Here is an 11,983-nt window from a genome sequence, read left to right as displayed (position 1 = left end):
ACTGAACATATTTTGTTTGCATTTAGCTTAGGATCCTTGGTCGTGTTTATTCAACGTTTAACAAAAAAAATCACGAAACTATAAGGCACCTTTAACCTTGTCCCAGGGTGTTTCTACATTTATGACATGCTTATGGAAAAAGTCTTCTTAATATATTAAAGACACAAGAATCTCTGGGAGCGACGATGAATATTGAATATTGAAAAATTTAATAGACCCCCTGCAATATCTAAGTTTATACCGTAATGATTGCTTGGACAAATTAACACGAAATCCACACTGAGGCAGAGGAAGAAAAGAAGACTGGGAGGAAAAGTAAAAAAAGGTGTTTTTTTATCAACGAGAGGCATTTAAAGAACACGATTTGTACGAGTACTTCTCAGGTATTAAATATATTCAAAATTACATAAAATACAAAAAAATTATTTCTACAAATTATAGTTGCATACATCTAGTCTTTCGAGCCTGATATGTTGTTTAGCACATGAAAACGAAAAAATTGGTGTCGGTAAAACCCTGATCTGTTTTGTTTCGATGAGAAGTGAAAAATGCGATTTATATTTTGTATCGATGTTTACAAAAAAAAATTTCAATTTTTGTAAAAAAATATAAGTAAATATATATGGATAAAGAGAAAGTTGTCTTCTCGAAGGAAAAAAATTTTTACATTTTAGAAGAATTTAGAGTACAAGGGATAAAAGTGCAAAATATGATTGCAACAGAAGTAAAATGGACACAATGAACAGAAGAAATTTTAGAAGAAATCCAACAGTGAGGTTCAATATTGTTGCATCCTCCCACTGTTCTTTAACAATCTTTTTTGATCACACTCGACGCTTTTAACTGAGACATAATTCTACGCAAAATTTGATATTTGCAGCAACAATTTTTCCTTTTTGTTTAAGGAATGTTGAACAGCTTCAGAGGAAAGATACAGCCAAACTTTGACTTTGGGCTTGACTGTAACTCTGTACTGAGTTAGATCGAAATCTATCAAATATAGCAGAATTATCTGGTGCATAATTTAAAAAAAAACAATCCAAATTTTTGCAAAATTCAGAATCGAACAAAACCTATTCGGAAGATTCTTCATAAAGCGGGGTTATTCCACTTCAATTATATATATAAAAAAATAATAATTATGCAAGTGTAACAATAAAAAAAGAAGTGTTTATAAACTAATAAAAACTATACAAATCAATTAAGTATAAAAACAGACAAAAATATCCTACCTGAGTTAATTGAAAACAAAACAAAAACACAACAAAATTCGTCTCTACTAAATCAAGTGCTAGTAAAAATATCGAAGACACAAATGAAAAACATCTATCTTATGAAAAATATCGGTGAATACAAGTATTTTGCTATTTACAGGCGAATTGAAATTCTAGCTATTTGCAGTCGTGTTCATCCACAGATTTGTATTTACATCGTTTGTGCAGTTTTTACGCATCAGAGTAATCTTCAGTGAGCACTTGTATCGACTCGTGTATGTCACGAAATGAAGGACGATTTTCTGGAACCTGAAAAATAAATAAATAAATATATAAAGTAATAAATAGATAAAATGTTTTTCTAACTTCCAAGAGTTGATTATTATGTTTCTCTAACGAAAGCTTAACGCATATCATTTGCACAGAGAAAACCTTTGATTGAAATGTAGTACTTCTCACCTGTTCCCAACACTTCTGCATGATTTGATGTACCTCATTCGGACAATGCGGAGGTTGTTCTAATCGATATCCTCTTCGCACCTTTAAAAAATACATTTATAAAAGTTATTTCATCACAGCAAATTTTCTTTGCAAGTTCATGATTTCGGTTTAAAGATTTTTTAACAAAAAATAAAGATGGAACAGGATTGTTTTGATGTTAATTTTTTTGTCATAATTAGCTACATATCTGTCTTTACGGGGCATAATAACTAAAAGACATTGCTTTATAGAAAACTTTAAAGTAAAAAAACAGCAATACAAATTAAAAGGATTCTCATTTTCTTTTAAGATATTTTAAATACTTGTCATCCATTAAAGCATATTCACGAACGTTAAAATAATCCAACAATGCGACGATTCCTGCGAAACACTGTTATAAAATTTATTCCGTTGCTACATTATTCAAATAAGGCTTGGATCACACATGCTTTTATTTTTCAATAAAAACTCCGGGTTTTATTGCGCTCTGGGTACCTACCTCGTCAGCTACCGCAGGGTTTGAGAACGTTGCGTAAGGAGATTTACCAGCTGTAAATATCTCCCAGCAGAGTATACCTGGAAGAGAAAACGAAAATTTCTTGCTAAACCCGCATTAATTGCTGCAGTCTCCTATTAGCACCGGTAGATAGGCGATGTATACAGCAAGAACAGGCAGCACATTGTACTTAAAAAATAAATTTCTTTTCATTCTCAAGCTAGTAAAACAAAATTATTACCGAAAGCCCAAACATCTGATTTGCTACTAAACTTTGTAAAATCGATAACTTCTGGCGCTGCCCATTTAACTGGAAATTTTGTCCCTTCTGACGCCGTGTATTGATCGTCAAGAACATATCTAGAAGAACAGATAAATGTTAAAATTGTTTGCACAAAAAATCATTTCGCTTTTTTATAAATCGTCGCATTTTACAAGACAGCTGAGAAATAGGAAGAGGTATAAGCGATAAATTGCTAAGAAAATTATTAAAAACGTTAAACAGGCTGTAAAATTAACAGAATTTAAATATATTTATCACATCGACACTGCAAGAATGCATGTCTTACCTTGCTAAACCAAAATCTCCAACTTTTATTAAATTATTTTCACCAACTAAGCAATTTCTTGCAGCCTGTAACACGAATAATAACAAGTTACAAAATTACTTTTTCAGTAAGCTGAAATCTTTGCAGACAGATAAAAAAGAAATTTGGAACACATTAACAACGAGGAAGAAACATCTTCAGAAATTTTTAAGATATGACAAATCTACAATATGCTTTCCCTCCTTGAAGGTATTTGTAAAATATCTTTCTAACAACTTACGACTCGCCAATTTTAATTATTTTTGTAATCTATGCCCAATAAAAACGCGGAAGCAAAACTTTAGAATAACAGTTACGCCATTTAAGCAGGACTTTAGCAGATTAAGACAAAATTTATAAAGTAGCGCAAAACGGAATAGGAAGAAACAATTAATTGCTTCAACTTCAACTTTTTTTTTAGTGAAAAACTCAAACAATAATCAGATTTACTTACTAAATCTCTGTGAATAAACTTTTCTGATTCTAAATATTTCATGGCTGAAGCTACTTGATACACCATATCAGTTAAAGTTGGAGTTTTGTGCAGTAACTGTTTATTCTTACGAAGATAGTCTAACAAAGAGCCTAAAATATATAAATATTATAGAGTGGGTATTTCAGCATGTGCATTTACAAGTTTACAAATAAAAGTTTCCAGGCGTTTCAAAAATTTGGATATTTATTCTCAAGTTCTATATTTTCTTCTTGGATTATTAAATTTCAGTGTTCAAATTGTTTCGACCACACTCATACTAGGGATTAACGTAACATCTGATAAACAACCCGTTCCCTATCTTCTTTTACCTCTGCAAAGTTTTAAAAGACGGGATTAGATTGTTTACATTTCCATAACTGATGCATTAAACAAGAATTTTAGCAGAAGAAAAATACTCCTTAATGTCTATGTTTCATTTGCATCTATATGTATGAACACGTTAAAAAGACATACCATGTGGCATTAATTCAACCACTATGTACAGGGGACTTTGTCGACTACATACACCATATATAGACACCAGATGCTTATGTTGAAAGCGTCTAAATGTAAAAGTATTGTTAGAAAATTAAAACGCCTGCAAAACATTTTTCTAGGTATACTGCATGTCAATAAAGGGTATCCATTATGTAAGCTGTGCGGTGACGAAATGAACTCATGAAATCTTCATCACGTCTCAGTTCGGCACACCGTTTCATAAGTCAAGTCGGGTGGGGTGAAGCCGAACCCCATCAAAATTTCCAAAATGGTAGCTGTACTTAACAACAATCTTTTTGCTACATTAGCAGTTTTACAAGCCTATGCGCATGCTTCAGCTCTATGTTTTGGTTGTTATACAGCTGACACAAACCGTGTCAAGCAGTCAGTACAGGTCAGCTTTATATATTTTTTTGTTTCATAAGTTTGACTCGGCATGACACAGCTTATACAATGAGCTCTAGATGAAAACTAATTACTTACTGCATAATTTTTGCTTCTTCTATGAAATCATGTTCAGACATAGAGCCTGGTTTCATCATCTTTACAGCAACTCTTTGTTTTTGTCTCCACACAGCTTCATGCACACTCTAAATGTAACACACTTCTTTCTTAAACAAGTAAGACAAGCAATAGTTGGTACTACTACCTGCAAAAAACATTGTTGAAATTTATAAGCACATTTTTAAAACAGTTTGTTGTCCTCACAAAAGCACAAACAACATGTAAACCACATCGACACATTTAGTCTTCTATAATTATATGGACTACATAATAAAAAAGTTATGATGGTCACCAGGAGCCTCATATAAGGTCTGCAAACATGACAGTAGTAAAATTAATAAGATTATACTTACACCAAACTGACCATTCCCAATTTGTTTTTTTATAAACAGTTCATTTCTGTTAATCTGAAATACACCTAAAAAAATGGTAAAAAATAGTAACGTTATTTTTTATGTAATACACCCTTTCGCACTTTGAAGTGTGTCTGAGTTTCCATATCAAATTTGGACCCAAAGGTACAGTCTGAGAATTTAAATTTATTTATTCAAAATGAATACCATATCCAAGTGTGACAGGTGCAGGTTCCAGCCCTGTGTATGGTAGTCGCAAACGTGTTACAAGTCCTAAATGGAACAATAACAAACTATTAAACTTCAATTTTATCCATTTCATTTCACAACACAACTTTTTTCTTAATGTACATCAGGTAGAATATTCAAATAAGAATTCTAATAGTTAAAAATACATGCTTGCTTTGATAAAAAATTTACTGTTTAAGTTTTTAATTCACCTGAAAGTAATGCTTATATATAAACACAATTGATAATTGTTGTTTAATATCATTTTATGAAATCAAATTTCGTCAAATCAAGACCTTGATCATGCAACAACAACAAAAAAGCATCGTCACAGTAAGACTAGTAATCCACCAACCTGCACAGTTAAGTTTGTGATATTCAATCAGTTTTGCAACTGTATCAAAATGATGACGATGTGAAATATAATATTTCCCTTCCGGACTTTGCTTTATATGGTATTGTTTTACAATGCCTTGGAAGCTAAATATATTTAATTAAAACAGGCATTTAATAACAAACTAGGATATCAAACAATAGGTTATGAGTTGCCATCGTATTCACGACTTTGTTGGAATTAAAATTGGAATTAAAATTTCTTTTTAAAAAAGCATTTAAGGATTACCCAATATTTCTATTAGTTTTGGGACATTCAGGCTTTACGATGAAACACTTTAGAGATATAACAGTAGCCAGCTAGCCATCACCCGAAGGTAAAGCATATAACCTACCATAACGCCAAGGTAAACATTCCTTGTTGAGTTGCATTGCGAACAAGAAAAGTACCATCAGTATGCCCCTAGTAAGAATTAAGCGTCCTGTAAAACTTGAGGTGTCTACCGTCCAAAATTTGGGAGAAATTATTCAAAGTATATGCAAGGTATTTACAGAGAAGTTAGCAAAAATAAGAATTACAAGAATCACAATTAATTCTTTAACAGTCATCATAGCCGTCTCACAGCATTACACACTGAAGTTATATATAAAAGAATTCTGTTGATGTTGAAACAGACCAGTACAGTGCTTTACTATATGAAAACCAAACAATGGAGATGTTAAAATCTTGCGAATAATTTTGTGATATGAAATTTAATTTGACCAAGATGAAATGATCCCTGGTGAATGACAACTTATCCGTTAGTTACAAAAAGAACTTATTTCAACAACAAAAATTTAGCTACATTGCATTTGGACAGCATAGTATGTTTACATATTAAACCAATTTTTGCTACAGCATTATTTGTTATTATATAAACTTAATACAGTGTGAATTGTTAAAAAAAGGAAGAAAGAAAATAACAACCGACATACTTCTCTCAATGCTACATCTGCTTCAGCACGAGACATATCACCATGATACCATCTAGATAAAAAGAAATACATGTGTTATTATATATGTGTTGGTTTCTGGTATATATTCAAGAATGTAACACCTTCGCTAAAATTTGTGAATTCACTAAAATTAAGTTGACATTAGAAATTATTTTATGTCAGAATTTGAATCTTTTTCAGCATCGTCAAACCTGTTTTATTCATGCTATTATGACAAGCTATAGACTGCTACAGTGTGAAAACAAGTCATTTCTCAACTTTCAGTTTACGGCTAAGATTAAGATTTTGTACTCAGCATCAACTACAGATATGTATCCCTCAAAGGAAGTATTATTAGGTATTTTAGGGGTATTGGGGTAAAAACAAAAATCTAGCCAGATTTTAAAGTAAAAGAGGATAATTTAGAATTTATTATAAAAAAACAAGAGTGGAGGTGGGAATTTTCATATAGAATCGGGTATTATTACTCACTTTTCACATTCAATACCAAAGTGCCTCACAACGTAATTTGATGGAATGTAACCTTCTCTCCTAAAAGATGAATATCCTTTCTTTTTACACATCTATTGTTATACTTTGACGAACAATGTTACTTTGAAAGTATTCAACCTTTTGAATTAAGAAAAAAATAAGTAAAAGATATATGGTGATTCTTACCCTAGCTCATCTCGAGCAAACCACCAATTTTTTTCTGAACTATCAGTAACTGTATATTCACATTCCTGTAAAACACATGAAAATACAAATCCTTGAAGTAGTTAATTTTACAGTTTGTGTATATTATCTACATACCTTCTGAAGTGCTAAGTCTTGCTTTTCTGTAGGTGTGTAATCATATTTCGCAGTTACTTTGAAATTTTCATTTCTGTCTTCTGCAATGCCATTATGTGATTCAGTGGGAGAACTTAGGCCTGAATCTAAAGTAATCAAACACAATATTAAACAGAAGAGAAATTTGCAATGTTTTCACAAATCCAACTTAATAAACAATTATTATTGACCACAATTATTTCATTTATTGCAGTGTTTAGTCATTAAAAGCAATAACAGATAACGTAATCCAACTCATAATGTATACATCTAAAAAAAACTTGCAATAAAATAAAGCAAATTTCTCCATCATATCTACCTTTAAAGAAGTAGGTTTTTTTGCAACCAGGCATGTTTTTTGCTTTTTCATCACAGCAAGACCAACAATTATTTAGATATATTCCAGAATGAAATCTTTGAAGTAAGCAACTGTTTTTTGTACCAATTTCTAGAAAATAAAAAAAAGCATGCATTGCAATCTGGTATATCCTGGAAGTATTATTATTATTATCTTAACAAAATACGGTATGGTTTAGCTATATGTTTAGCCATCAGATATGTTCTACTCTCTTTTTAGTTCATTATACACACTACAGGACAAACATGTAAACACAGGGTTCAGGCAAAGGCCGACAAAATAAATTCCCTGAGTTTCCCTGAGTTTTTAGTCGTTTTGAAGGCATTTTTCACCTGTGCATTTTTTTAATCACAAGTACACCACTTGTGATTAAAAAAATACACAATGATTTCAATTCCCATCATTATTCATATTTTTCACAATGTCTTTTAAAATTCCACCCTTAAATAATTTATTTCTTATTGGTTTGGTAACGCTAAAAACAACTTGTATTTTCTTTTAAATACAGAATAAAAGTAAAAGTGATTTAAATTTAAGTGTTGTTAACCGTCTGGATTTTTCAAGCGGGTAATACAGGTTTTTAGGCATACTGATTGGCTTAGCGCTCTTGACGACGGGCCAATATTTTGCGGTATTGCCCGTCGTCAAGAAAAGTGGTAGCTTAAAATGTAAACAAGCACGTAAAAACAAGTTTTAAGCAGCATTGGAAATGAATATATATCTAACTCCTACAATAAATTTATCAATAGAAACATTTTCATAGGATAAACACAACAACAATGTCAAGTTTAACAGTTAAAATAACCAGATTCAGCAACTTTCCCTGTGGATACTTCTTCAACATGGCTAAGTAACTAGCTACACTGTCCATAAAAAACGATGCTGATATCCAGTTTTATCACAAATACTAAATACAGGGAGGCGAAATCATAACAAATACGTCTCCTCTCATTTCCAGATTCGTTCCTTTACCTTTGTGGTTACCAAGTCAATATAAAGCTCGTTGAAGCCCATGTTTTTCTTGCCTACCTAGCTAGTTAAAAAAATTACTTCAATATTCGTTATAACTACATTTTAGTTCTGCACTCAACTTTGCACATTATTCTATACGTGTCAAACATCGTAAAGTTTTATTCTTTAGGGACTTTCGAATTTTAAATAGAATTTTTGTTTTTAGACAGGACTGTTTCGAATTTTGTCCTCAAATATTAACAAAAGTACTGCTAGTGAATTATATTATAAGAACACTAAACTAAAGTTCCTTTTTTTATTTTTATCTAACTTAGACGGTTAGCAAATACAATAATAACCGATTACCCTGTGCTGTACCAAAAATATTGCCCTCAGTCATTGCACCAACCTCGCAAGCTCGGTTAGCACTTAGACCTCGGGCAATATTTTGCAGTACAGCCCGGGATAATTGGTTATTATTGTATTATTATAAATTGTGAGGAAATATCTAGTTTTCTTGCAAAATCGTGATAGGAAAATGTTTGTACGTTCTTTCGTTTTCAAATTTTTTACCAGGAAAATATTTGTACTACGTATATATTAAAAAGGGCATGAAAGTATTTTAAGAAGGATCTCAGGAGTGCCGCATTAATCAAATTATGTTTGGAACTGTCAAAAATCCAAAAAACTAGACACAAACAGTTACTTTTTTGTTTAGGGGCAAATTTAGTTGAAAATTTTGATTTTTGCCACAAGGAGTGCAATGTTTACTAAAAAACAACAAAAATTTATACAAAATATAAAGTAATACATTTTGTAAAAAATAAAAATAGTTCAAGACATATTTAATAGTTTTTAATGGGATTTATCTTACCATCGCGCAGTGCTTGAACCCAGTCCATACGTTGCTGCTCATTATTGGCGAACACATACAAGGTGTACTCATCGAACTGCACCTGAAATATTAAATATTATAAAATTTAAGCAATTTGAAACTCTAAATTTATACTGGAATCCGAAGAGCATGTTTATTAGGTTATCTAAAACAAATATATGAATTAATTAAACAGACATGAAAACTGTTTGTAGTTGGTATTTGTGTTCTACAAAGTGTATAAAAACATGACTTCTTATTTACACAATTTTTTTCTGAGTAAATATGAAAATTAAATTAACCTTAGCAAACAAATAACCACAAAAAGATTTAAACAAAATATAGATAAAAATACCTGAAAGCAAAATGGGTTTTCAAATACGCCATCATCCACGCGCTCAACTGCCTTGATGGCTGAAAGTTCTTGACAATTCTTTAACTTCCCCCTTCTCTAAACATGTAATAGAATAATAGATATAGATGACTGACATCTGCCAAGCATACACTATTTTGAAATTTGACAAAAAAATGGAAGATCCATTTTTTAACCTTCTTTTAGCATTGCAAAAAATTTCAGAGCAATAGACTTTCACAATGAAGGTAAATAATTAGCTGCTGACCATGTTCCTACAGTTCTGACTATATTGGTTGATTTCTTGTTGAATGTATATATCACGGTATAATTTGTTTAACTGATATCTCATTTTACCAATTTGAATATAATTAAAGTTGAGAAATATATACATAAATACACTCTTATGTTTAACGTATACAAAACAAGTCTCGTAGTCTACCTCCTCATTCCCATCATAGTATGACAGGTGACTGGTTGTTAAGATAAACAATCGTGTTTTAAGTCCATATGTTTTTATAATACTTTTTCTTCCAGTTGCTCTTTTACGAAGAATTTCTTGTTTCAGGATCTGGTCTTCTGTATTATGAAACATTTGTCAATCTCACATAGCAGATCCTTTTATACTTCAAACTTTAGAATGCAAATTACATCTAGAAAAAAAGTATTTATATGTTTGATTTACAGTAATGTAATCCAGGCTTCTTTTTAGGACACCAAACTGTCAGAGTGAAACAGCAGTCCCTACAAACAGTACAACAAACTTTTAAGCAGGAAAACAATGGAAAAGAAATGTTTATGAAATGTTAGTATGGCATGTATTTTACTGATTTTAGATTTGAAACATTTTTAAACTTCAGAAAAATTTACATCAGCCTTTTGTAGGCTGATGTAAATTTAGCACACAAATCCTGTCAAGGTTGTTTCTAGGTATGAACAAAGATTATAGCGTTTGGCTTAACACTTTCAACAGACTGTGAAGTTGGTTTTTAAATGTAAAAATTCTGATAACACACATCAATCATGTGCCAAATTGCTAGAGAAAATTAAATGTATCTACAAAAACAAGTGGATTTTTGTTTACCTTCCTGCCTATGTAAAAGTAAACAAGGATTGCTGCACAATAGCTTGGAGGTGAGTTGCTTTTTGTAAACTTTGCTTATGTTTCTACAATACCTAAGTTTTGTGCTTCTTCTTATTTGTTACTATATTGCCATATAATCAACTAGAATGCTTTGTTTAGTATCTTAGCTACGTAAAACTTGCAAAATATTGTATTGAGAAGAGCAATTTTCAGTCAATTTTGTGGCGAATGAAGCTATATGTAATTTCAGGTTGCTGCATTCTTTGCTTAGATAATTTCTAGCCTATGGAGCAGTTCATATGAGGCGAGCTGGCCTGGTTAGGCGAGCTGGCCTGGTTAGGCAGGCTGAAAATAGTCACAAAGGTTTGTTCATATATTTTATATGGCATCTTAAGGAAATTTAAATTACAAGGAATTCTTCAAAAAAAACTTAATCCATGAAAAAGAAAAAGGATGTTTAATTTGTCAAAACAATGATAAATAAACACAACAATTACATTTGATGATGTTATTTTTCTGGAGTGTTTTTATATATTTATTGTTCCAATGCATATAATATAATATTATTTTTACCAATAGTTATATAAAAAGTTAAACCTTTTATATTTTTGGCTTTTTTGTACAGAAAAAAATGCCTTTTACAAATAAAATAATCTAGATCATAAAAACGACAGGATTCAACGTCACATTCTTTTTTCTGAGCTTTCAGTAAAATTTCTACCATTTTTAGTGTACAGCTGTATAAATTTTTAAATTACGTCATCATATTTTCAAAACTGATATAACATACCCCCTCAAAAATGCATAAAATTTGGCATGAAAGTTTCTCTAACAAGTAGAAACATGTGTACCAGTCTTTAAAATAAAGTGCTGAAATTTTGTACCTGATAAAAAAGCTCAAAGGCACAAAAATGGATGGCTTAAAAGATATTGTTGAGATAATTTGAGATAGCCTGGTGGTGGTGGAATAATGAGGTTGACCAGTGTATAAAGGAAAAGAGGAAACTTTGGAAAGAGTGGAAGTCAGGTGGTAGTAAAAATATTTACTTAGAAGCTAAGCGTTGGGCTCGTACAGCAGTGTATAAGGCAAAATCAGAAGCAGAGAGAAACAGATTTGCAGATGTGTTAACAAGGGAAGAACAGCACAATGAGGTATTCAAGATAGCAAAGCAAATGAAGAAGACTAATCAAGATATTGTAGGTGAAAAGAGTATACGTAATGAAGAAGGTGTTTTGGCTAGCACAGAGGAGGAGAAAAGGGTAGCTTGGAAGAATCATTATCAGAGGTTGCTTAACACTGAGTTTGATTGGGACGAGGATAATTTGTCTGATGATGATGTCGTAGAAGGGCCAGCTATGCAGATCAAGACAGAATGGGTAGTGGAGGCTA

At 31.5% G+C, this 11,983-nt stretch overlaps 1 protein-coding gene across 1 annotated transcript; it reads right to left on the bottom strand.

Moving 5' to 3' along the window:
* Window positions 1-1,312: 1,312 nt before the first annotated feature.
* LOC130654071 (tyrosine-protein kinase Tec-like) lies at window positions 1,313-10,296 on the bottom strand. The gene is made up of 20 exons (XM_057456596.1): window positions 9,952-10,296; window positions 9,513-9,608; window positions 9,158-9,239; window positions 7,294-7,422; window positions 6,957-7,081; window positions 6,822-6,886; window positions 6,636-6,695; window positions 6,144-6,195; window positions 5,564-5,631; window positions 5,191-5,315; window positions 4,815-4,880; window positions 4,608-4,672; window positions 4,234-4,340; window positions 3,727-3,815; window positions 3,232-3,362; window positions 2,760-2,824; window positions 2,432-2,550; window positions 2,194-2,270; window positions 1,674-1,754; window positions 1,313-1,523 (listed from the first exon to the last, which is right to left on the bottom strand). The coding sequence occupies exons 1-20, from the start codon at window positions 10,102-10,104 to the stop codon at window positions 1,446-1,448; spliced, it is 1,833 nt and encodes a 610-aa protein (XP_057312579.1). The 5' UTR covers window positions 10,105-10,296; the 3' UTR covers window positions 1,313-1,445.
* Between the last annotated feature and the right edge of the window lie 1,687 nt (window positions 10,297-11,983).

The sequence above is a fragment of the Hydractinia symbiolongicarpus genome, chromosome 8 (genome assembly GCF_029227915.1).
Source record: "Hydractinia symbiolongicarpus strain clone_291-10 chromosome 8, HSymV2.1, whole genome shotgun sequence".
NCBI lineage: Eukaryota > Metazoa > Cnidaria > Hydrozoa > Anthoathecata > Hydractiniidae > Hydractinia > Hydractinia symbiolongicarpus.
The sequence above is the reverse complement of the archived record's forward strand: the minus strand, read 5'-3'. Positions and strand labels throughout refer to the sequence as shown.

Excerpts from the sequence above, each read along its gene's own strand:
- LOC130654071 (XM_057456596.1), bottom strand. The coding sequence starts at position 10,104 with ATGTTTCATAATACAGAAGACCAGATCCTGAAACAAGAAATTCTTCGT. Across the intron at positions 7,423-9,157 it reads GGTTCAAGCACTGCGCGATG|AAATTGGTACAAAAAACAGT; the intron begins GTAAGATAAATC and ends TTTATTTTCTAG. Across the intron at positions 6,196-6,635 it reads TTTGGTATTGAATGTGAAAA|ATGGTATCATGGTGATATGT; the intron begins GTGAGTAATAAT and ends CTTTTTATCTAG.